Raw genomic sequence first — 27,296 nt, forward strand, 5'->3', positions numbered from 1 at the left:
TAAAGTAGGCCTCCAGCTGCACCCCACTGACTCGGAGACAGTTGCCAGTAGCCTCAGGTACTACCACAACCATGCAAAACTGAGGGGAGCGGTACCCAGGACAGGTCCCTACCGATTCACCTTTATTGTAATGCCCACCTTTTAAGACCTTGAACCCTCCAGCTGCCATGCCCATGACTAATGCCTCAACCCACACAACCAACAAAAGAAAGAAAAGAAAAGTAAGTGAATAAAGGGGGAGGGAGGGCAGGAAGATTCCATGATGTCTGCTGTCTTCCAGCTGAAACTTTCCTGGGACCCTCCTGCCTACAACCTCCTGAAGACCCCACCTGTTCCTGTCCAGCCTCACCAATCAGGTCAGTACCCCCACCTCCTTGCATCCTTCAAAATGACTAAAAACTCCTCCTGTGCCTACACTCCCCTTTTAATCTAGTCATGCCATCCCTCCGTCTATGTCTTGTGGTCTTTACCTCCAGGTTTAAGACAGGCTATACATGGTGCAAATTTCTTTCCTGCCACCATAGGTTGCAAGAAAGAAATTTGCACGAATCTCCCATCAACACAGGCTGTGCTGATAGGGGAATATCTCCTGTTGAGCAATTGTTTGCTCCCGGTGAGGGGGTAGGGGCGGGAGGGGGAAGCTGTGCCTGCCAGGGGAAGACAGTGACTATTTCTAGCATTTATAGCAGCCGCTAGCAATAATCGCAAGGAAATCCAGCCGGATGGTTGTACCCAAGTTGATCGATTGATTCAGGGATTCGAACTGTGTATGGCTGGCCTAACTTACCTGCTATAATAAGAATAATTCATCGCTTCTCGGCCTTTTGGCTAAGATCAAGTGTAGTATCGACTTTAGCCCTTAGGGGTGTCTCTGCTTTACGGCTAGGACGTTGAGAAACATTTGTATCTATCCAAGCCATTTGGTCCTTGTGGGGTACCCTCTGCTCGGCCTTGTAGGATCGTTGATTAAATTCAGCTTCACCTACTCGCTGCTATTGGGTTAGAGGCTTAGCCCCCACAAGGAACGAGATTGCGATCTTCCCTCCTCCCCCCCCACTCTGCGCTACTACCTTCGGGCAGTAGGCGCACAAGGGCCTTTTTAAAGGCTGCAAAAGAGTGAAGACGCCGAGGAATAAGAAGGAAGCCGCCGAAGTTCTCCTGAAGCGACTACCGACGAACTCCTCCGTCATGGGGAAGAGCACCGGGAAGAAAAAGAACGTCCCCGCCACTTCTGCCAAGACTCCGGGAGAAGTCGCCTCAACCTCCACCCCCACCCCGGCCGCCACAAGCAAGCCGGGCTCAGCAAGGCCAACCAGGTCCGCAGACGGGCTTCCTACCCTGGAACCCTGGATGAGGCAGACAGTGGTGCTGCAACTGAAGGAGGTGGACGGAAGAGTTCCCGACATGACCCCGGAAATCTTTGGCAAGAAGATGATCCTCGAACAGGGGTTCAGCAAGGCGGAGACACTGTCCGTGCAGACCTTCATGAAAGGTATATTCTATATAACTTTTGTGTCTTTACAGGTCTGTAGAAGATACTGGGAGGCGGTGAAGAATTGTGGCCCGGAATCCCCTTTCCGCAACTTCGTTGCGAACACTCCCATTCAACGGGATGAAAGGCGGGTAACGGTGTCCATGAGGAACCCCCATACCCCAGGAAAAGACATCGCCACCTACCTCCAGAGGTTTTGCATCGTGGCCAAAGACCCAGTCCGAATCCTCAATGTCAACGGCTTCTGGACAGGTAAGTGGGCAGTTTCTTGCAGGTTAAGGAGAGAGCCTTCGGGGGATCTCCAACACCTGAAGTCCCACTTCTCTCTGGGAGCCTCCGCAGGACTCCTGTACTACGCAGACATGCCCCATATCTGCCACAGGTGTGGCAAGCATGGCCGCGTAAGTATGGAATGTCAGGAACCTTCTTGCAGGTTCTGTCGGGTTGCAGGCCATGAGACCAAGGATTGCCCGAGGTCCAAGACCTGTAACCTCTGCGGATTGGCGGAGCACGTCTACAGAGACTGCCCCCAGAGATCCCGGTCCTACGCTGGAGCCCTGCTCAAGGGCAGAGCCCCAGACAGCGCTGGGAAAAAGAAGCCAGGGGAAAAGACTGCGAAGGAACCTCGGAAAGCCACTGGTGAGTCCCCCCCTCCCCAGGCCCCTACCACCTCCTCCGACCCATCCCTCCCCAACCCCCCTGAGTCGGAGGTGACCTCACCTGCCCCTGCCCCTCCCCCCTCCCAGCCCCCCCCCGCCCTGTCCTCCATGGAGGACTTCCCCACCCTGCCCACCGCCCCCCCCACCCCACCCCCCACCAGCAAAGGCCGAAAACGGAACCTAGACAGCCCGACAACTGAAGAACCCACCAAGCGGCCCACCGTGGCCCAGCAAGATGACATCGCTGGACTGGACCCAGTGGTGGAGGACCTCGAGGACCTTGAGTCTGCGGGGGAAGATGAAGGAGCAATGCAGGAAGGTAAGGATCTGGCTCCCCCAGAGACTGACCTCACCCAGGACCTGATGGACAGCATCCTTGAGGAGAACGGCCTGAACCAGGACACTGGACAGGCACAAGAGGCAGTGGAAGAACCACCCCCCCCCTCAGGGGAGGTAAGTTCAGCCCACCTGCTAGCTAGCCCCTTTATCTCCTTTACATGATGGCAGAGATCTCCATCTTCTCCATTAATGTTAGGAGCATCAAGGATGCGTCTAGAAGACAGGTGGCGCTGACTTTTCTTTCCACTCAGCAGAGTGATGTCTACATGCTCCAGGAGTGTGCCCTACCCTTCTCGAGGAGGTACACTCATCTGTCCTCCCAGTGGACCCATGGTCCCTCCTACTGGTCCGGGGGTGTCGATTGTAAGTCTGCAGGGGTAGCCATTCTTGTCAGGGGTGGTCGTTTCACGGTTGACTCCGTCCAGGAGCTTGTCTGTGGCCGTCTTTTGGTCGTAGACGGCTCATGGGCGGGAGAGCCAGTTAGGCTCATCAACGTGTACGCCTCCCCAGATAAGAATGAGCGACTGGAGCTTTTCCAGACCCTGCGGACCCAACTCGTCACCACCAGGGCAGTAGTAATCGGCGGTGATTTTAACTGTCCGATTGAGGAGGATGGGCGCAGCTCCAGCATGTACGCAAAGCTCGACACCACGTCTAGGCTGCTCAAGGAGATGATTGCGGAGGCTTCCTTGAAGGACGCCGTGGGATCCATAGGGAAAGGTTCCGTGAACTATTCGTGGTGCCGTCCTGATGGATCTGTGCGTTCTAGGATAGACTTCGTGCTCACCTCCAAGACAGTCAGACATCGCGGGTTCTCCATGGTCCCCTGCTTTTTCTCTGACCACAGGGCCATTCACTTTCGGGGTGACCTGGGCGAGGGCTTTGCCCCCGGTCCGGGCTCCTGGAAGCTGAATGGTACCCTGCTGGAAAATGAGGAACTGCTGGAGGAACTCAGGGAGGCCTACATTACCTGGAAGGAGGACAAGAGGTTCTTCGGAAAGGTAAGCGACTACTGGGAGTTTGTGAAAGTCAAGCTACGCAGCTTCTTTCAGGCAAGGGGACGCCAGCAAGTGTGTGCCAGGAAGAGGGAACTCAGGAGACTGCAACGCCAGATGCAGTCCCTGCAGGACCTTCACCACTGCGGCTGGGACGTTAGGCAGGACCTGGAGGACACCAAGAAGAGCCTGAAAGGACACTTCGAGGAAGAATCCAGGCACCTCGTCTTCCGTTCCAAGGTGGAGAATCTTGAGAAAGGTGAGAAATGTAACTCTTTCTTTTTCAGGAAACTCCACTCAGGACACACTCCCTTGTCTGAGCTGCGGGACGAGACCGGAACACTCCAGAAGGGGAAGGAGGCTGTGATGCAAGTGGTCAGCGACTACTACACCAACCTCTACTCCCCGAAAGAAACAGATACGGCTGAGGCCGACAGGTTCTTGTCAGGTATCACTAACCAAATTGATCCTGCAGGTATGTCGGCAATCAACGCCCCCTTGGCGCTGGAGGAACTGCACTCTGCCGTCAGATCCTTTAGGCAAGGCAGGACCCCGGGCTGCGACGGTCTCCCAGCGGAGCTCTATGTAGCGCTGTGGGATCTCGTTGGCCCGGACCTGCTCGAGCTGTACGAGGAGATGGTGGTGGAGGGCACAATGCCTCCGTCGCTGAGGGAGGGGATGATCACGATTTTGTATAAGCGTAAGGGGGAGAGAGGGGATCTGAAAAATTGGCGTCCCATCTCTCTCTTGAACGTGGACTACAAAATCCTCGCCAAGGTTCTGGCCAACAGGCTGAAATCTGTCATCGGACAGATCATCCACCCGGATCAGACTTGTGGCATTCCTGGTCGCAGGATTGCGGACAGCCTTGCGCTTGTCCGGGACACGGTCCAGTACATTCGAGGCCGCCGTGTGCACGCGGCCCTGGTCAGTCTTGACCAGGAAAAGGCCTTTGACCGTGTCTCCCATGAGTTTATGTGCAGAGCTCTGCGCAGGTTTGGTCTTGGGGACATGTTTTGTTCGTATGTGAATGTGATGTACAATGACATTTGTAGTACGGTGTTGGTGAATGGCTGGAAAACTGACCCTTTCCCTGTTCTCTCTGGGGTCAGACAAGGCTGCCCTCTCTCACCTCTGCTTTTTGTTTGCTGTATAGAGCTCTTTGCCGAATGCATCCGACAGAACCCAGAGATCAGAGGGATCACCGCACCGGGACCGGACAGAAGGGTTGTCAAGTGCTCACTCTACATGGACGACGTAACGGTGTTCTGTGCTGACCAGCGCTCCATCGACTCGCTCGTCCAGACCTGTGAGGACTTCGGCAAAGCTTCAGGGGCAAAAGTCAACTGCGGGAAGTCAGAGATCATGCTCTTCGGAAAGTGGTTCCTGCCTTCTTCTGCATCAATCCCTTTCAGCATCAAGGCGGACTTCATCAAAATTCTTGGAGTTTGGTTTGGAGCTGAGGGCGCAGCCCTGAAGTCTTGGGAGGAGAGACTGTCCAAGATGAGACAAAAGTTTGGACTATGGAGCCTCAGAGAACTCACCATCGAAGGGAAAACACTGGTACTCCGCAGCGAGATCCTCCCTGTGTTGCAGTACCTCGCCCAGGCCTGGCCCCCCCGGGTCAACACCTGCAAGGCCATCACCAGGGCGGTGTTCCACTTCATCTGGGGCTCCAAGATGGACAGAGTGAAGCGAGCAGTCATGTTCAAGGAACCCCTCAAGGGCGGTAAGGGCGTGCCCGACATCGCAACGTTACTGGGGGTGTTCTTTGCCTGCAACTGCATCCGCAGAACTTTGATTGACAGAACTTCGGACTCTGGAGGCAACTCCATGTCCCGTTTTTTCCTCCTGCCTCTCTGGAGGTCCCTTGGATGGGACAAATGGGACAGCTCCATCCCCTACAACTGGGACACTCCTTGGTACTACTTGGACACTTTCAAGTTCATCAAGGAGCTGGGGCTGCATGGAGTTAAGCCCCACTTGTGGAAGCCAAAAACTATCTACAAGTTGATCAGAGCATCGGACATTGCTGAGACTGTTCCAGGCCTCCCTTCAGCCACTTGCAAAGTGGTCTGGAGGAATGTTTCTTCAAAGGGACTCACCAACAGGCATAAAGATCTGGCGTGGATGGCTGTCCAGGGGGGTTTGCCACTCAGGACATTTATGCATGCCAGAAACTTGTGCAGATACAGGCACTGCCCCTTTTGTATCATCCATGAGGAAACGTCTTTCCACGTTTTCTGGGAGTGCTCATTTGCACAGAGCCTGTTGAGGGCCTTGGAACCTGAACTGAGAGACTTTGTTCCACAGACTGCCATCACACATTTTGCTGTGCTGAATGGACTTTTTCATGGAACTTTTTCCCAGGAGGACATTGACAACGCCTGGCGGGTGTTGTGTTGCTTTAAGGACGCTTTATGGTGCGCCAGAAAGCGCCTTATCCACCAGCGGGAGAGGATGTCCATTGAGGACTGTCGCAGACTGGTTCACAGTCTGCTCAGAGACTTGATGGATCTCATGGAGGAAGAGGAGGTCTGAAGATTTCCCCTTCCCCCACTCTCCCTTGTGTGTCTTTGTCCATTCAATAAAGCTTCGGGCCTGTGATTTCACTCCCCTCCCCTTACCCCTCTCTCCCACCCCCCATCACACCTGTTGCTTTTTTTTAAATGTTTTTTATTTGATATCGTTTAAGGAATGCAACGTATAGATAACGTATTTTTCAGTTTCATGCTTTAGGGGTATTGCGGCGTCATGCATGATGTGATGGCACGGGGTATCCTTACTCCGCACAACACATCAGGCATCATACCGCAGAATGAATGTATGTGATTGAATGTATTTATTAGTATGACCGGAAATGTATTGTAATGTAGTGTATTTATGCGCTGCGTCGCAGTACAGGGGAGAATGTACCCCGACAAAAGTATTGTTTTTTGTATATCTTTTATGCAAAATAAAGATTACATTTTCAACAAAAAAAAAATAAGAATAATTCATATTCCCATCGCACACCTTCCTGGATATCGACACATCAGTTGTGGGTGCTGCAGCGATCACCAGCTGGACACTGGATCAATCACGGATACACCAAGGATCTTGCACAGCAGTCCGAACAAACTTTTTATTGCAAAAGGATTACATTAAAATAGGTGCAACATTTCAGAGTCGCACAGGACCCCTTCGTCAGGCATGTGGTGATTATTTCTTTTTAAAGCGGAGTTCCACCCTGGATTTTTTTTTTTTTTTTTAATACCCCCGGGACAGTCAAGGCTAGTGCATTCCACAATGGCTAGCCTCTGATCTGTCCCGGGTTGCACTTACCTGCAAGACGAAATACTTACCTTGCAAACGTCTTGTCCAGCGCTGCCATCTCAGATGTGGGCAGCTTGAAGCCAGCGCGTCCTCTTCGGCGTCTTCTTCCGCCTTCTTTGGTCCCACGATGCTCTGCGCCGGCCCCGACGTCACTTCCGGGTCGCGCGTCACCCCTCCACAGCTTCTGGGCATGCCCAGAAGCTGTTTAGAAGGGGATGACGCGCGCGACCCGGAACTGACGTCAGGGCCGGTGCAGGCGCAATGATTCCTGGGAGCTATGACGTCCAGCTCCCAGGAATCATTGCAGAGCCAGGAAGTGACGACGGGCCGCGGCCGAGGAAGGAGGAAGAAGGAAGTAAGGTAAGTATATTTTCTTCGCTACGAGGTAAGTAAAAAAAAAAAAAATATGCGATTATCCATTTCTTTTTCAGGTGACCCGGAGCGAGAAGATGGAGGTAAGTATAAAAATAGGGTGGAACTCCACTTTAAGTCTATTAGGTATTTAAATATGGCTAATGACAAGAATTAGAGATGAGTGAATTAAAAAGTTTTATCGGTTATGGGTTGGCTGAACTTTTAACCACTAGCCGACTGCTCACAGAAATCCTACTGCAGCGGTGCGGCTCTCCTCGGTCCAACGACGTAGATCTACGCCGCTGGACTTCCAGTGGTCTCGGCGGCGCGTGTGCGCCGCCGGAGGCTCGGCCCTGCTGTGTTTAGACACAGCAGGAGTCGGACCGGAGGAGGAGAGGCGGAGATCACCGCCTCCCTTCCCCGATCCTCGGGGAAAGTGTGAGAAGACCCGCCTGCTTTTGTAAACAAAGCAGGCGGATCTTCTCAGTGACAGACAGGGAGAGATCACAGGATTCAGCATAGCTGAACCTGCGATCTCTGTCTCTGTCACAGAACCCCCTCCCCCCACACACGTCAGTAAGCATGAGGCATACATTTAACCCTTTGATCACCCATAGTGTTAACGCCTTCCCTGCCAGTGTCATTATTACAGTAACAGTGTATATTTTTAGCACTGATTACTGTAGTAATATCACTGGTCCCCCCAAAAGTGTCAGAAATGTCAGCTAGGGGTCCGATCTGTCCGCCACAATGTCGCAGTCCCGCAAAAAATTACTAATAAAAAAAAAAACAATAAAAATTACATAAATCTTTCCCGTAGTTAGTAAACGCGATAACTTTTGCGCAAACCAATCAAAATACGCTTATTGCGATTTTTTTTTACCAAAAATATGTAGCAGAAAATTGGCCTAAAATGTTAAAAAATTTTGATTTTAAATTTGTTTTTTGGGGGAATGTTATTTAGCAGAATGTGAAAAATATTTTTTTTTTTTCAAAATGGTCGCTCTTTTTTTGTTTATAGCGCAAAAATTAAAAATCGCAGAGGTGATCAAATACCACTAAAAGAAAGCTCTATTTGTGGGAAAAAAAGGATGTAAATTTTGTTTGGGTACAGCATCGCACGACCGTGCAATTGTCCGTTAAATTAACGCAGTGCCGAATAGCAAAATAGGGCCTGGTCAGGAAGGGGGTAAAATCTTCCAGGGCTGAAGTGGTTAAAGAATTCACAAACCTCCAAATTTTTTAACCAGAGGTCCCATTGAAGACAAAGGAGTTTTTGAACCAGGCTTCAAAAAAAAGTTTGTATGCAATAAAGAGCAGCAAATGATGCAACATTGTGCTGAATGGTTTTAGAAGCTCATGGCAGCCCTGATGCCTAATGAGATAATGGGGCCAAAAAAAATAGCCTGAGACATTTCCTTTTAAAATTCTACCAGGGATACTGAGATAGAAAGGTGGGGTCTGGTGGGACATTGGCATGTTGATGAAGGGGGGAAGGGAGGAACAAGGGAAGGTGAAATATAAGCAGATTAAACTTCAACTTTAATGCCATCTGAAATTTGGGGTCAACTTTATCCATCATGGTACTTTGGCCACTAAATGTATACATGTAAGCTGCAACTGACTGTAAAACAGAGCAGTTTAATGCGTTGGCGATGCAAACATTGTAATCAGAGCGTGTCCCATGTTAACACATACACCCAACACTGTGCTCCTTCTATAGCACAACATTTCTGGGACAGGATCTGACAATATTTAAACAAACTTGGAGCGGAATGTAATGTGCGCCAGATGTTTATGAATGAATTGGAGATCAAACCAACTATTTAATTAATCATTCTTAGCTCTGGCAAAATCCAGATGTTTTGTTAAAAAAAAAAAAACCTCTACAACATACACATTGTAGATATTATTACAGGGTGGTGGTGGGGGGAGATTTTTAATGACTGAGAAAATAGACCCAAAGAGAACATTTGACTTTCAGCTGCCCCTTATTATGGATTCACTAAGAAAAAAATGACAAGTTTGTTTATGTAAATTGTTCTTAACATTCATGTGTGAATATCTACCAATTTATAAAATATCACCTGAAATTGTTATTATTATTTTTTTAAGTTTTTTTTTTTTGTTTTTTTTTTTTTTTTTTTGTTTTGTTTTTTATATATGTTGGTAGAAAGCGAGAGAAAAACTCTCCAAAGCAAGAAAAATCTCCTTAAAGCTACCCCAGAATTTTTTTTAAATGTCTGTATGGAAATTCTAAAAGAATCTTTCTGTGACGGAACCACTTGGCACCCCTATTAGGAGCTTCCTTCCGCCAAAGCTTGTTTATGTAAATTGTTCTTAACATTCATGTGCGAATATTTACCAATTTCTAGAATATCACTTGAAATTATTATTATTTTTTTTCTTTAACCTCCTTAGCGGTAATCCCGAGCGTGACTCGGGGTGGAGTTTTCATTGCAGGAGTGGTATCCCCGAGTCATGCTCGGGGTGGATAGGCAGAGAGCGCAGCGGTGTTCTCTTACCTTATCCTGGCAATCCAGCGATGATCTCCCATTGCTGAGATCGCCAGCCGAGAGTCCCGCCGCTCCTCCGTCCACCGTCGGTCTGATCACTTCCTAGTTCCGTTCCCTGCAGCAGCAATGCTGCATGGGAGCGGAACTAGGGAAGGAAATTCAAAAAAAAAAAAAAAAAAACGTTGCACAAAACACATAACACATTTTATATTTTATATATATATATATATGCATATATATATATATATATATATATACATATATATATATACATATATATATGCATATATATATATATATATATATATATATATATATGCATATATATATATATATATATATATATATATATACCAGTATATATATATATATATATATGTGTGTGTATATATATATATATATATATATATATACACACACACACACATATATCTATATATAATATATAATGCATGAATTATAATCTAATCAATAATATAATTTTATTATATATATTATATATTATATAATAAAATTATATTATTGATTAGATTATAATTCATGCGTTTGTGTTTAAAATTTATCACATCTGGGATGTCTACTAGACTCTTGTTTTGGTCAGGTTTAAGTCAGTAATTACTAAGAATTGTAGGCCTATAATACATAACGCCAAATTTCCATGAAAACAATTGTACCGCTTTTGGTATGTAATTCCGGACATAATCATACCGCCAGGGAGGTTAAAGTTAAAAGCCCTGTTTTTTTTGTTTTTTTTATGTTGATAGAAAGTGAGAGAAAAACTCTCCAAAGCAAGGAAAATCTCCCTTAAAGCGGAGTTCCACCCTGGGAATACTTTTTTTAATAAAAATACCCCCGGGACAGTCAGGGCTAGTACATTCCACAATGGCTAGCCTCTGATCTGTCCCGGGTTGCGCTTACCTTTTACAAGAAATACTTACCTTGAAAAAGTATTGTCCAGCGCTGCCATCTCAGGTGTGGGCAGCTTGAAGCCAGTGCGATCCTCTTCTGCGTCCTCTCCATCTTCTTCGGTCGCACGATGCATTGCACCGGCCCCGCCGTCACTTCCAGTGGGCGCACGTCATCCCTCCACAGCTTCTGGGCATGCCCAGAAGCTGTTTAGAAGGGAATGACGCGCGCGCACCGGAACTGACGGCGGGGCCGGTGCAGGAGCATTGATTCCTGGCAGCGATGACGTTCAGCTCCCAGAAATCATTGCAAAGCCAGGAAGTGACGAATCGCCGTGCCCGCCGAGGGGAGGAAGAAGGAAGTAAGGTAAGTATATTTTCTTCTATACGAGGTAAGTAAAAAAAAAAAAAAAATTGCGATTATCCATTTGTTTTTCAGGTGACCCGGAGCGAGAAGATGGAGGTAAGTATAAATTTAGGGTGGAACTCCACTTTAAGCTACCCCAGAATTTCTTTTGAATGTCTGTATGGAAATTCCAAAAGAAAGCTTTCTGTCTTTCTGTGACAGAACCACTCGGATTAGGTGCTTCCTTCCCCCAAAGCTTGTTTATGTGAATTGTTCTTAACATTCATGTGTGAATATCTACCAATTTCTAAAATATCACCTGAAATTATTATTATTTTTTTTTTTTAAGTAAAAAGCCCTGTTTTTTTGTTTTGTTTTTTTTATATATATGTTGGTAGAAAGTGAGTGAAAAACTCTCCTAAGCAAGGAAAATCTATTTTAAGCTACCCCAGAATTTCTTTTGAATGTCTATATGGAAATTCTAAAAAATTATTTCTGTGACAGAACCACTTGGCACCCCGATTAGGTGCTTCCTTCCCCCAAAGCTTGTTTATGTAAATTGTTCTTAATGTGTGAATATCTACCAATTTCTAAAATATCACCTGAAATTATTATTATTATTATTATTATTTTTTTAAAGTTAAAAGCCCTGTTTTTTATATATATATATATATATATATATATATATGTTGGTAGAAAGTGAGAGAAAAACTCTCCGAAGCAAGAAAAATCTCCTTTAAGCTACCCCAGAATTTCTTTTGAATGTCTGTATGGAAATCCAAAAACAATCTTTCTGTGATGGAACCACTTGGCACTCGGATTAGGTGCTTCCTACCTCCAAAGCTTGTTTATGTAAATTGTTCTTAACATTCATGTGTGAATATTTACCAATTTCTAAAATATCACCTGAAATTATTTTTTTTTTTTAAAGTTAAAAGCCCTCTTTTTGTTTTTTTGGTTTTTTTTTTTTTTTTTATATGTTGGTAGAAAGTGAGAGAAAAACTCTCCAAAGCAAGAAAAATCTCCTTTAAGCTACCCCAGAATTTATTTTGAATGTCTGTATGGAAAATCTAAAAAAATCTTTCTGTGACAGAACCACTTGGCACTCGGATTAGGTGCTTCCTTCCCCCAAAGCTTGTTTATGTAAATTGTTCTTAACATCCATATGTGAATATCTAACAATTCCTGAATTTGGCTAAGATCAAGTGTAGTATCTGTTCTTATCAGTTGGTATGGGCCTTAGCTAGTACCAGTATGACCGAAACCCGGAGCGCTCTGAGTATTGAGGTATGGGAAGTAGGTCATCTGGGAAAGCATGTGGGGCCCGCCGCCTTCTGATTCGAATGGGTTGAACTGTCCTAACCAGTTTGAAGGGGGCGGGAAGCCGGTTCGGGGGGGCCGGTGGAACTGCTCCTGGATGTAATGGGCTGAGGAACAGGATGGCGAGGGGGGGGCTTTCTCTCCTGGGTTGATCTGGCTTGCTTGTGGGCCTGTCCCCAGTTGTAGGTAAGCTCTCTCTAAGCTGTCCAGGTTCTGATGTCTGCTGGTGGGGATAGGCTACATTTGGTCTGGCCGGGGGCTGAGATTAAAAAAGACCGTAGTGTAAGTGCCCCTGGGGTGGCAGCCCAGGGGTGCCTTAATTTCTCACTGGTGAGGGGCAGCTCGCTGTGAGTTTTTTCGGCACCTTGGCCACTGCACACCTTTTTCACACCTGCCTCTTGGGACAGGCCTTTTGGCTTGCACCAGAGGAATTTTTTATTCCGGCTGGAAGGCCTGCCTTGGTCCCTCACATGGCACCATCGCACTTTCCCCACTTCCCTTTCCCCACTTTTATGTTTTGTCTGTCTTTTTATTTGGAGTCCGTCACCTGCACTTTCACCTTTTTTCTTTATTTGCACAGACTGGAGTGTGTGGGTCCTCGGGCCCAGCCTTAAGTCTTGGGAGGGGGTGGATATGGCCTTTTGGCTTAGTTCGCCGTCTCCCATGGGGTCTCCCTTCGGGGGAGCCCTACTTAGTACTCGGTGGGGGCTGTTTCGGCAGTCCCCCTGAAGAACGGGGTCGGTCTGGTCTCGGCCAGACAGACCATGAGTACCTTATGTCCCTGTCAGGAGTCTTGCGCCCCGGGGGATTGAGGTTTCGGGTCCTACCTCTTCGGAGGGAAGACCATTCGATTTCGCACACCCTGTGCTTTTTTGTGTTCTCACCTTGTGTGTGTGCACTTTTTTATGCACCGGGTGGAGTCTTTTGAGTGTGTTGCACACGCTACAGGCTTTAAAAAAAAAATCCTGAAATATCAAATGAAATGAATATTATTTTTTTTTTTCTTAGTTAAAAGCCCTGTTTTTTTTTTTTTGTTTTTTATATATGTTGGTAGAAAGTGAGAGAAAAACTCTCCAAAGCAAGGAAAATCTCCTTTAAGCTACCCCAGAATTTCTTTTGAATGTCTGTATGGAAATCCTAAAAAAAATCTTTCTGTCTTTCTGTGACAGAACTACTTGGCACTTGGATTAGATGCTTCCTTCCCCTAAAGCTTGTTTATGTAAATTGTTCTTAACCAGTGGCGGCCTGTGTGTTGGGGGCGCAGGGGCGCCGCCCCCCCTATCCATGCGTCCGGCCCCCTAATCTACATGCAGGGGCGCCGGACGCATGGAGCTCAATGGGGCTTTTTTTTCCCCATCACCTGATTAGAGCCAGAGGCTCTAATAGGGTGATGCAACGGGTGGTCCCGGGGCACAGAGCAGTGCGCCCCAACCCCACCCATTGTGTGACAATAGCGAATAAAAATTTGCTATTGTCACACGGATCCTCCTCCTGGCCAATCAGGAAGCGCGTCCGATACGCGCTTCCTGATTGGTCGAAAGGCAAACCCCATGCCATTGACTGGGGAGGAAGCGGGAGCCGGGGGAACTGAAGAGAAGCCGCCACGCTGGGGAACTAAAGAAGCCGCGAGCCGCCGCTGGACTCCAAGAGCTCACCCAGAGGCTGGCCACTGTCATCTGTAAGGGGGTGTGTGGTTCCTGCGCTATCAAGAGTGCTACTAATTCCCTTGATGCTGCACCACGGATACTGATACTATGAAACAGTTTGAGAAATATTAGAATGGGGATTGTGGTGCGCTTCAAGGTCTAGCACTTATCTAAAGTGCTTATGTGTGATAAAACGTGAAAAAATTGAAAAGATGTTGAAAATAAAAATGATGTATCCTTTTAAATATACTGTAGTGTTATCTACAAAGTGCTCTGTGCTTATGAGTGTGGGTCACAGTGGCCCACACTCACAAGCACGGAGCTCTTTGTAGATAACACTACAGTATATTTTAAAGGATACATCATTTTTATTTTCAACATCTTTTCAATTTTTTCACATTTTTTCACGTTTTATCACACATAAGCACTTTAGATAAGTGCTAGACCTTAAAGTGCACCACAATCCCCATTCTAATATGGCCACTGTCATCACCCATGTCGGTAAGAAGAGCAGGGCGAGGCAGGAGACAGACACAGATGTGAGGTAAGTGCACTGGTCTCGTGCGGGGGGGGGGGGGGACACGCTTACGCTGGTCACTCTGCATTGAAAGGGGGCATGCTGGTATCTCTGTATTGAAAGGGGGCATGATGGCATCTTTGCATTGAAAGGGGGCATGCTGGCATCTCTGCATTGAAAGGGGGAATGCTGGCATCTCTGCATTGAAAAGGGGAATTATGGCATCTCTGCATTGAAAGGGGGCATGATGGCATCTCTGCATTGAAAGGGGGCATGCTGGCATCTCTGCATTGAAAGGGGCATGCTGGCATCTCTGCATTGAAAGGGAACATGCTGGCATCTCTGCATTGAAAGGGGGCATGATGGCATTTCTGCATTGAAAGGGGGCATGCTGACATCTCTGCATTGAAAGGAGCATGATGGCATCTCTGCATTGAAAGGGGCATGATGGCATCTATGCATTGGAAGGGGGCATGCTGGCATCTCTGCATTGAAAGGGGCATGCTGGCATCTCTGAATTGAAAGGGGGCATGATGGCATCTCTGCATTGAAAGGAGGCATGCTGGCATCTCTGCATTGAAAGGGGGCACGCTGGCATCTCTGCATTGGAAGGGGGCACACTGGCCAATGCTCTTAACATTCATGTGTGAATATCTACCAATTTTGGATATATCACCTGAAATAAATATTATTATTATTATTTTTTTTTTATTTAAAAGCCCTGTTTTTTTGTTTTTGTTTTTTTATATACAGTATGTTGGTAGAAAGTGAGAGAAAAACTCTTCAAAGCAAGGAAAATCTCCTTTAAGCTACCCCAGAATTTCTTTTGAATCTCTGTATGGAAATTCAAAAAAAATCTTTCTGTGACGGAACCACTTGGCACTCGGATTAGGTGCTTTCTTCCGCCAAAGCTTGTTTATGTAAATTGTTCTTAACATTCATGTGTTTTTGTTCTTAACATTCATGTGTGAATATCTACCAATTTCTAAAATATCACCTGAAATTAGTATTATTATAGTTAAAATCCCTGTTTTGTTGTTTTTGTTTTTAGTTTTTTAATGTATGTTGGTAGAAAGTGAAAGAAAAACTCTCCAAAGCAAGAAAAATCTCCTTTACGCTACACCAGAATTTCTTTTGAATGCCTGTATGGAAATTTTTCTGTGACGAAACCACTTGGCCCCCCGATTAGGTGCTTCCTTCCGCCAAACAGTGCCTCCTGCCCTCCAAACCATTCCAGCAGACTGAGAGCCAATACCAGCTCTTTTTACCCCAAGCATCATACACAGAATTACTGTTTATTGAAACTCAGACTTTATACCCCAAAGGAGGACTTTCCCCTCCTGAGGATATTAGCGTGACAATGAAACGTCAAACGCCAATCCAATTAACAGCTAATAACTAACAGGGATCTTAATTATCCAGTAATATAATTAACATATAACATCCCACAATAGTTTGCTAACAAGGTGGAGTGGACAAAATACTAGCAGACAGACAGAAAAAATAGGTGACTCGATTAACAATGGGAGAGACACAAACTTGTGTCTTCTGTCCACTAGAAAAGTCATCAGAAGACAAACAATGTCCAAACAGTCTGATACAGTGGAATTATTTTATCTCCATAGATTTCTTTAGGATTATAGTTGATAAATATTTCTGTCCCAAGTGAAGGAGCCTCTCCAACCCAGTCTGCAGGAGGGCCACAATATTCCCTCTGACCATTAACCTGTACAAGATTAATATTACACTTTTCCATCCACTCCAGAAGGGAAGCTTTATTGTCCCTTTTCGGAGACTGAATCCAAGCCTTGCTCTCAGCGTCTATTACATTGTTGTCCATCATTGGAGAATGGACTATGGCTCTCTCTATGGGCCATAATCAGTGGGTAGGAGGCTTGCCCCTGTCCTGGTTGGGTCTGTCACACTTTCATCAGAACATTTCCATTTGGCCATTATTGAGTCAAACTATTTTGTTTGAAAGCCCCTAAAATTTAATCCAAACCTCCTACATCAGCCTTTCTCAAACTTTAACATGGAAGAACGTGGTTTTAAAGGCTGAAGGTTTTTTACTTTCATGCATTCTATGTATGAAGTTAAAAAAACCTTCTGTGTGCTGCTCCCCCCCCCCCAATCCTTACCTGAACTCCCCCTGATCCAGCAATGTTTATGATAGCCTCGGCTGTCTCAGGACTCCCCCTCCTCATTGGCTGAGACAGCAGCGGGAGCACCACAAACTAAAGCAAGCTCCCCATCCATGTCTCCCTGCTTTATTTCCAAAAACACCCCCTAGCATTTCCAGCCATGACCATCTTGAGTAAGGGCAGATGATTCATGTAGCATTTACTTCCTGGAATCCATCTGCCCTTAGCTCAGGCATGCAGACAGGAAGGTGTGCTTAGCTGAGAAAGCCCCCCCCCCCCCGCTACAGATGAAAGAAAAAAAAAGTCCATGAAGACTCCTGGGATGTATGACATCAATTTGGCCTAGGCCAGAAACCAGGAAGCAACTGAAAATTTTAAAAAATAAATTCTAAAAAAAAAAAAAAATATTGGGGAAGAAGTTTTTGGTAATCCACATCTGTCCAGCAGTAATGTTGAATGTCAGTTGGCATTTGCAATGATGGCAGTTAGCATTTTAAAAAATCACCAGCAATGGTTACAACATTCAGCAAAGGGTACTAGTGCCCCCCTTTATTGTAAAATGGCAGTTAGCAAACAAAATCACTAGCAATGGTTACACCATTCAGCAATGGGTAATAGTGGAACCCACTTTAGTGTAAAATGGCAGTCAGCATAAAACAAAATCACCAGCAATGCTTACAACATTCAGCAAAGGGAACTAGTGGCCAACTTTAGTGTAAAATAGCAGTTAGCATCAAACAAAAAATCACCAGCAATGGTTACAACATTCAGCAATGGATAGTAGTGGCCCCTTTAGTGTAAAATGGCAGTTAGCATTTTAAAAAAATCACCAGCAATGGTTAAAACATTCAACAATGGGTACTAATGCCCCCTTTTAGTGTAAAATGGCAGTTAGCATTAAAAAAATCACCAGCAATGGTTACAACATTCAGCAATGGGTACTAGTGCCCCCCTTTAGTGTAAAATGGCAGTCAGCATAAAACAAAATCACCAGCAATGGTTACAACATTCAGCAAAGAGAACTAGTGGCCAACTTTAGTGTAAAATAGCAGTTAGCATCAAACAAAAAATCACCAGCCATGATACAACATTCAGCAATGGGAACTAGTGTCTCCTTTAGTGTAAAATGGCAGTTAGCAAACAAAATCGCCAGCGATGGTTACAACATTCAACAATGGGTACTAGTGGTCCCTTTAGTGTAAAATGGCAGTTAGCAAACAAAATCACCAGTGATGGTTACAACATTCAGCAATGGATACTAGTGGAACCCACTTTAGTGTAAAATGGCAGTCAGCATAAAACAAAATCACCAACAATGGTTACAACATTCAGCAAAGAGAAATAGTGGCCAACTTTAGTGTAAAATAGCAGTTAGCATCAAACAAAAAAATCACCAGTGATGATTATAACATTCAGCAATGGGTACTAGTAGCCCCTTTAGTGTAAAATGGCAGTCAGCATAAAACAAAATCACCAGCAATGCTTACAACCAATTAGCAAAGGGAACTAGTGGCCAACTTTAGTGTAAAATAGCAGTTAGCATCAAACAAAAAATCACCAGCAATGGTTACAACATTCAGCAATGGATACTAGTGGCCCCTTTAGTGTAAAATGGCAGTTAGCATTTAAAAAAAATCACCAGCAATGGTTAAAACATTCAACAATGGGTACTAATGCCCCCTTTTAGTGTAAAATGGCAGTTAGCATTAAAAAAATCACCAGCAATGGTTACAACATTCAGCAATGGGTACTAGTGCCCCCCTTTAGTGTAAAATGGCAGTCAGCATAAAACAAAATCACAAAATCACCAGCAATGGTTACAACATTCAGCAAAGAGAACTAGTGGCCAACTTTAGTGTAAAATAGCAGTTAGCATCAAACAAAAAATCACCAGCCATGATACAACATTCAGCAATGGAAACTAGTGTCTCCTTTAGTGTAAAATGGCAGTTAGCAAACAAAATCACCAGCGATGGTTACAACATTCAACAATGGGTACTAGTGGTCCCTTTAGTGTAAAATGGCAGTTAGCAAACAAAATCACCAGTGATGGTTACAACATTCAACAATGGGTACTAGTGGTCCCTTTAGTGTAAAATGGCAGTTAGCAAACAAAATCACCAGTGATGGTTACAACATTCAGCAATGGGTACTAGTGGAACCCACTTTAGTGTAAAATGGCAGTCAGCATAAAACAAAATCACCAACAATGGTTACAACATTCAGCAAAGAGAAATAGTGGGCAACTTTAGTGTAAAATAGCAGTTAGCATCAAACAAAAAATCACCAGCGATGATTATAACATTCAGCAATGGGTACTAGTGGCCCCTTTAGTGTAAAATGGAAGTTAGCAAACAAAATCACCAGCGATGGTTAACACATTCAGCAATGGGTACTAGTGGAACCCACTTTAGTGTAAAATGGCAGTCAGAATAAAACAAAATCACCAACAATGGTTACAACATTAAGCAAAGAGAACTAGTGGACAACTTTAGTGTAAAATAGCAGTTAGCATCAAACAAAAAATCACCAACAATGGTTACGACATCCAGAAATGGATACTAGTGGCCCCTTTAGTGTAAAATGGCAGCTATCATTAAAAAACAATAACCAGCAATGGTTACAACATTCATCAATGGGTACTGGTGCACCCCCCCCCCCCTTTAGTGGAAAATGACAGCGTTAAAAAAAGTCACCAGCAATAGTTACAATAAGCAATGGAAACTAGTGGCCCCTTTAGTGTAAAATGGCAGTTAGCAAACAAAATAACCAGCAATGGTTACAACATCCAGCAATGGGTACTAGCGTAACCCACTTTAGTGTAAAATGGCAGTCAGCATAAAACAAAATCACCAGCAATGGTTACAACATTCAGCAAAGGGAACTAGTGGCCAACTTTAGTGTACTCTTCTAGATTGTAAGCTCTAATGAGCAGGGCCCTCTTATTCTTCCTGTATTAAATGGCATTGTCTTCCCTCAAATTGTTGGCACTATATAAATCATAATAATAATACTAAAATAGCAGTTAGCATACAAAAAAAAAATCACCAGCAATGGTTACAACATTGAGCAATGGATACTAGTGGCCCCTTTAGTGTAAAATTGCAGCTAGCATTAAAAAAAGTCAGCAGCAATGGTTACAACATTCAGCAATGGGTACGAGTGGCCCCTTTAGTGTAAAATTGCAGCTAGCATTTAAAAAAAAAAAAAAAAATCACCAGCAATGGTTACAACATGGAGCAATGGATACTAGTGGCCCCTTTAGTGTAAAATTGCAGCTAGCATTAAAAAAAGTCAGCAGCAATGGTTACAACATTCAGCAATGGGTACGAGTGACCCCCTTTAGTGTAAATTGGCAGTTAGCATAAAAAAATAAAAATTGAAATAGTTCTATTAAGGTAAAAAGAAAAGTCTAGTTTTCTCTGCGGGTCCTGTAGACGTGGAGCCATTTTTATATTTGTAAATGGCATTTTATAGTAAAAGGTTTTCTGGGAGAACAAAATGCAAGCACTTTCTTTCTGCATTGCCAAATATATTTTTGTGAGTATAAAATTTATTTCATTAAAAATGCATTTAACATGACCTTGGTCAGTACAAAACTTTATACGGCGGGTGAAGACATTAATACACACAAAAAAAACACATTGCAGCATATCATTATTATTGTGGTAAGCAATTCTCTGTTCACTGGATTTCTTTTAAACAGACAATATTAATGTTGAGCCTGAAAAGGATTTTAAATTGGGATTTTAAAATAGACATCAAACAAACAACTTTGTGTCCACATCATTCATTTTACAAATATATGATTTTAGTGGCTTCTTCGCATTTTTTTTTTAAGGAACTTGGGCTCATGCACAAGGGTACTTTTTGGTACACTATTTGAATTGTAGGCATATTTACATTGGTCTGGCTAGAAGTAATGTAAGCATGTATGTGCAATACCTAGAGCTGCAAAATGTCCGTGATTCACCCGGACAGACCGGGTTTTGAATCATGTGTCCTGTTTTCAGTCCACCTGAAAACCGGACGCATTATTCAGACTAGACCGTGGCCCCCTAAAATAGCTGCAGGGGGCGATAGAGAGCTGGCACTGAGACTGAGAACCGAACGTAACCTGAGCTTTACCTCAATCCCGAACCCCATTGAAGTCAATGGTGACCCGAACTTTTGAGCACTAAAATGGCTCTAAAAAAAACATGGAAAGGGCTAGAGGGCTGCAAATGGCAGCAAAATCTTCTTAGGAGCATGGCGAGTGCTCTGCAAGCAAATGTGGATAGGGTAATAACTTAAAATAACATAAAAAACATAAAAATAAAAAAGAATCATCTTGATCTAGGAGGACGAGGCCCATATGGAGTAGGAGGTTGAGGTGGCGGTGGATGTGGCGGTGTAGGTGGAAGCGGCGGTGGAGGAGGACGAGGTAGCTAACGCTGGTTTTTGTTTTCAATTTTATTTCTTTTTAAATTAGGGTACACCCCAAAAGAGTGAGAAAGATCAAAAATACAACAATGGCTGGGTAAGGCCAGTATACATGTCTATTCTGCACAAGGTACGGACAAGTCCTGTGGGAATCCATGCCTGGTTCATTTTAATGAACGTGAGCTTGTCCACATTGGCTCTGGACAGGCGGCTGCGCTTGTCTGTGATAACGCCCCCAGCCGTGCTAAATACACGTTCAGGTAATACACTGGCTGCAGGGCAGGCCAGCACCTTCAAGGCGTAAAGGGCAAAGGAAAGAAACAGGCGCCGCTGAGTGTAGCAACAATTTTATTACATGACAAATTGTAATAGTAACTCACATAGAGGTGTCCTTGAATCCATGTTCCGTATCCTAGATCAGTGTTTCTCAACTCCGGTCCTCAGGGCACACTAACAGGCCAGATTTTAAGTATTACCTTGGGGAGATGCAGACTAGAATACTGCAACCACTGAGCAGCAAATGATATCACCTGTGATGTATTTCAGTTTTCTTGCAAACCTGGCCTGTTAGTGTGCCCCGAGGACCGGAGTTGAGAAACGCTGTCCTAGATCACTTCCTGTACGCAATCTTTCCACATCCCGACTGGCCCACAGCCGGGTGATGACAGTACAGGAAGGATCGTGGAGGAGCTGGTTCAAGTGGAGGCAGTGGTGAACCACAAGCCCTCTGGAAGTGACGTAACGCCTTTCGGAGCATGTGCAGTCGGCTCCTTCATCAGACGTATACAGACTCTCTACAACGGCGGTCTTAAGAAGACATACACTGGAAATGACTATAGCAGATGTCAAAGGGCAATCCAGAACAACAACAAATGTCATATTGCCATAAATAATAAATTCTGGTTACCTTTTAAGTACAGAATGGAATTAAAAATGTTTATGTATTATTAAAATATATGGCATAAAGTTGTAGCTAATCTTTTAAAAACAAAATAAAACAGTTAAAACCAACACACATATTAAATATGCGCGGGGTGTCCCTAATATAAATATGCCTAAACAAACTTGAAGAGGAAATAACAAAAAAGAGTATAGAATAAAAAAAATCTCGCAAAATTAATAATATTGAAAAAATAATAATAAAGAAAAAGTATAATATGTAAGAATAATAAGGAAAAAATAAATAATAAAATAAGAATAAAAATAAAATTAAAAAAAGGATGTAGAAAAGAATAGAATATATATATATATATACATTGTCCATATGTCACATAAAATTATAATGATACTTGGTAAGATGTAAAAAAGATGTAGATGGCTCACAGAATGGTATTAATATCTAATTCTTTGTTGAGTCCCCCGGGTGAGAGAACATTCAGGGCATATATCCAATAGGTTTCCCTTTGACAAAGTCGCTTGAACCTCTCTGCTTCAGGGATACCCTTTGGAATAGACTCTATCACCCAGACACGTAAGCCGTTAGTCGACTTAGCGTGATGGTGAAGAAAATGTCTTGGGACGCTATGTATATCTTTACCTTCTTGAATGTAGCATCTATGTTGGCCAAAGCGTGCCCGCAGCGCCCGTATGGTTCTGCCAACATAATGCAGACCACACGGGCACACCAAGCAATATACTACAAACTCCGAAGAGCAGGTATGAAACTCATTTATCCCATACCTGGTCCCCTTAACAAATTCTTTTTGGCCATGTTTGACAAATTGGCATGTCAAGCATAACGGCTTATGGCATTGGTACATGCCGGTTATATTAAAGAAAGATAGAGATGGGGAAAGAGACTTTTCTGTTGTTGTTCTGGATTGCCCTTTGACATCTGCTATAGTCATTTCCGGTGTATGTCCTCTTAAGACCGCCATTGTAGAGAGTCTGTATACGTCTGATGAAGGAGCTGACTGCGCCTGCTCCGAAACGCGTTACGTCACTTCCGGAGAGCTTGCGGTTCACCGCTGCCTCCACTTGAACCAGCTCCTCCACGATCCTTCCTGTACTGTCATCACCCGGCTGCGGGCCAGCCAGGATGTGGAAAGATTGCGTACAGGAAGTGATCTAGGATACGGAACATGGATTCAAGGACACCTCTATGTGAGTTACTATTACAATTTGTCATGTAATAAAATTGTTGCTACACTCAGCGGCGCCTTTTTCATTTCTTTGTTTCCTTTGCCAGCGGGATTTACGTTTTTTTTTTGCCTGCCAGAGCTGCCCTGAACCATAGCATCTTTTGTGAAGCCTTGTCTACAGCAGCCCCTGACCACCTGTCTGTTCCTACTGGGGTCCTTTTCTTCCGGCACAAGCGCCCAACATTCCTCTGCCTTAAGGCGTAAAGGGGCAAGCTCAGGCCATGTGCCCAATTTGGAGACCCAGAAGTTGAAGGGGGCAGACCCGTCATTCAGTACGTGTATAGTACGTAAGGAACGGTAAGGAACTGTATATGGTATCTGTTATATGGTAAGGAACGGTGATGGCGGCGGGGGGGTTTTTTTCCCCCTTCTGGGTTGAGTCTGGCCTTGGAAAAAGGTATGTGTCCCTGGTTGTGGGCCAGGCTCTCCCAAAGCTGTCTAAGTTCTGAGGACTTCTGGTAGGGACAGAGCAGCACTGGTCTTGCCAGGGACGGGGATTCTGAAAAGCCTGTGGTGTATGTGCCCCTGGAGTGGCAGTCTAGGGATGCCATAATTCACGGTGGATGGCAAAACTATGAGTATTGCACCAAGGACACTGCACTTCCTACACACGTTTTTCACCCCTGCCTCTAGGGCTGGGCCTTTTGGTCAGGAGTCAGGAGGAATTTTTTATTCCTGGCCGAAGCGCCTGCCATAGTATTGCAACATGGCACTAACCTTGCACTTCTTCTTCACTATCCCTTTCCTCACTTTTATGTGTTGTGTCTCACGTTTTGTGTTTTTTATTGTGGTGGTACACTTTATTTTGCACAGTGTGATTAGTAGGGTGTAGGTCCTTGGACCTGTCCCTGAAAGTCTTGGAAGGGGGTGGATATGGCCTTCTGGCTTGGTTCGCCCTCTCTCATAGGGTCTCTCTTCGGGAGAGCCCCACCTAGTACTTGGGGTGATCTGTTTCAGCAGACCTCCTAAAGAACGGGGCTGCCTGGTTTCAGTCAGGTTAGCCAGTGTAAGTACCCCAGTCCCTGTCAGGAGCCTTGAGCCCCGGGGGATCAGGGTCAGGGACCATGTGTACACCCTGTGCACTTTTTGTGTTTCACTTTTTTGGTGAAACAGCTGGTGGTCCTGGTTGTTGTGGCGTGCTGACAAAGCTTTTCCACATTTCATACATGCTAACCCTGCCTTCTGAGGTGCTGGCAGTGCCCTGGCTGCGTTGGCGACCTCCTCCTCCTCTGCCTTCGCCTTGTGCTTCCACTGTGCCCCCGCTGTCAGGTGGGAATGCCACCAGCATCGCTTCTCGTCCTTTTGGCTAAGATCAAGTGTAGTATCTGTTGTTATCAGTTATCTGGGTGCCACCCTGCTGTGAACATGGTTCATCATCCTCCATCTCCTCCTCCTCATAGAGTTGCAGAGGAGGTCTAGTGCTAGAATTATTGCTCTCACTCTAACAAACGTGGCGATACCTCACATGTTTGGTTTAAACTAGTGATCGACCGATATTGTTTTTTTATTGCCGATATTTTGGACATTGCATATCGGTATCGGCCGATATTGGCCGATATTTTCGTACATTAAAAAAATATCTTTTTTTCATTTATTTATTTTTTTACAGGTACTATTGGGGAGGGATCTGGGGGTCTAAAAGACCCCAAACCCCTCCTCTGCACTTAAAAGCATTCAAAATGCCAAGTTTGCGGCTTTGATCGGGTCTTCTCTTCGACGGCCATGCAGGATGGTTGCCGCGAGACGCGGAAGGCAACGGGAGGGGGGGACGTCCCCTCCCGCTCCTTGTAATGACAGCTGAACGGCTTCTCAGCCGTATCGGTTGTTATTACAAGACAGCCGACCGTTGGCTATGGACGCCGGTACCAAGGTGATGCCTCTAGCTGCAGGAATCACTCGGGTACATTCCCTTTCCTGAAATCTCAGCAATATCGGTAACCTCAGGGGCCGATTCCGATATATTGGGGAAAGTGCAGATCGGCCCTCGATATATCGGCTTTGCCGATAATCGGTCGATCTCTAGTTTAAACATTGTTTACATTTGCATTGTTACTTACATATGGTTTCGTAGCACGGAGGGATGGGAACATTTTTTTTTTTTTTTTTTACACTGTCTCTTTAAAAAAAAAAAACATTTCTGATCACTTTTATTGCTGTCGGAAGGAATGTAAACATCTCTTGTGACAGTAATAGGCAGCGACAGGTGCTCTTTATGGAGGGATCTGGGGTCTATAAGACCCCAAATCCCTCCTTTGCACTTAAAAGCAATCAAAACGCCAAGTTTGGCTGTTTCAAATGCCGTATTTTTTTTATTTTTATTTGGCGCCTTTAAGTCTTCTGTAAACCGGAAATGATGTCATGACATTGCTTCCGGATTACTTGATCCGAGACCCGAACGAAGCCAGAAATGGACGTGACGGCTGGACGCTCGGGCCTCCCGGTGGCACAGGAGAGCCCGGGCAAACCACGGAAGGCGGCAGGAGGGGGGACATCCCCTCCCACTTCTTGAGATAACAGCCAAGCTGCTTCTTAGCCACATCGGTTGTTATCCCAAGAAAGCCAACCACCAGCTCTAAAAGACAGTACTGGGGTGATACCTGCAGCTGCATATCACCCCGGTACATCCCCTTCAAGCCGAGGCCACATATGCATACCGTCCACGTAAAAGGGGTAATCTTTATCTTCGGCCAGTGCCGCACCACGTTGCGGCAGAAGCTGGAGGGCGCAGTGGGGGTATAAAGCAGCCAGGCTACCTAATAAAAATATTTTTGAAAAAAAAAAAGGCAGCCAGCCAGTTGGACATATGTTCATGGCAGCCACTCCAGAAGCGAGGATTCTTCAGTGAAGGTATATACATCTCTATATGACTGGAATATGGGGGATTTATCCCTAATTATATTGCTGATTATGGATATATATCTTCTAGGTCAGTCTGCTTCATATGTGTGGCTATTTAAGGGGCCATATCTGATTTCCCCTCCAATTCACCATGCTGGGGTAAGAGGTTACCAATACTAGGAGATAGTTATGATATAACAAATTATATACAGAGATTTACTGTATATCTTGGTGCACCATTTTTGCTTATCGTGTGGCTTTCTCTTTGGGATTGCCCCCATATCATCTCACCTTATCTTTGACCGTGGAGTGCATACTCTGGGGAATATACTATCAGAGGACTATCTATACCAGGGATCCTCAAACTCCGGCCCTCCAGCTCTTGTGGAACTACACATCCCATGAGGCATTGTAAAACTCTGACATTCACAGACATGAACTAGGCATGATGGGAATTGTAGTTCCTGAACAACTGGAGGGCCAAAGTTTGAAGACCCCTGATCTATACCAACAGAAGCCAGGTGGGTCTTTTAATGATAATGGGAATGATGACCACTGATGACCACTGATGACCACTGATAACCACTAATGAAATACTGATGAAACTGATGACCACTGATGACCACTGATGAAAAACTGATGAAACTGATAACCACTGATGAAAAACTGATGAAACTGATAACCACTGATGAAAAACTGATGAAACTGATGACCACTGATGAAACTGATAACCACTGATGAAATACTGATGAAACTGATAACCACTGATGAAAAACTGATGAAACTGATGACCACTGATGACCACTGATGAAAAACTGATGAAACTGATGACCACTGATGACCACTGATGAAACTGATAACCACTTATGAAATACTGATGAAACTGATGACCACTGATGACCACTGATGAAAAACTGATGAAACTGATAACCACTGATGAAAAACTGATGAAACTGATGACCATTGATGACCACTGATGAAACTGATGACCACTGATGAAAAACTGATAAAACTGATAACCACTGATGAAAAACTGATGACCACTGATGAAAAACTGATGACCACTGATGAAAAAAACTTTATCCATTTTAATGTGACTGAACTGATGAAATGAACTGTCCGCATGTGTGAAAGGGGCCTAACACATATGCGATAGGCCCAGGACCTTGGTAGTATATTGAGTTGAGCCCCTGTGACTTCTTCCTAGATATCCATCCTTATAGACCGCAGCCTACTAAACATCTTGACCATCTATAATTTCTTTCTTGAAATAACGCTTTGGGAACCTCCCATGGAACGGCTATATAAATCTAAAATAGATGAACTTGTACATATGTTCTGAGTGTTCTA

The 27,296-nt window shown here is 44.8% G+C and overlaps 1 protein-coding gene across 1 annotated transcript in view; it reads left to right on the forward strand.

Moving 5' to 3' along the window:
- Positions 1 to 3,161: 3,161 nt before the first annotated feature.
- The window catches only part of LOC309568674 (uncharacterized protein), a gene marked incomplete at both ends in the record, with an annotated part of 82,053 nt that continues 57,918 nt past the window's right edge, over positions 3,162 to 27,296 (forward strand). Inside the window, 2 exons of the mRNA XM_082274413.1 lie at positions 3,162 to 3,848; positions 4,644 to 5,456. Of these exons, the coding sequence (XP_082130539.1) occupies positions 3,162 to 3,848; positions 4,644 to 5,456 (1,500 nt within the window). The remainder of the gene's footprint in view (positions 3,849 to 4,643; positions 5,457 to 27,296) is intronic.

This window comes from Pelophylax lessonae, assembly GCF_965119305.1.
Source record: "Pelophylax lessonae genome assembly, chromosome: 1".
Lineage (NCBI taxonomy): Eukaryota > Metazoa > Chordata > Amphibia > Anura > Ranidae > Pelophylax > Pelophylax lessonae.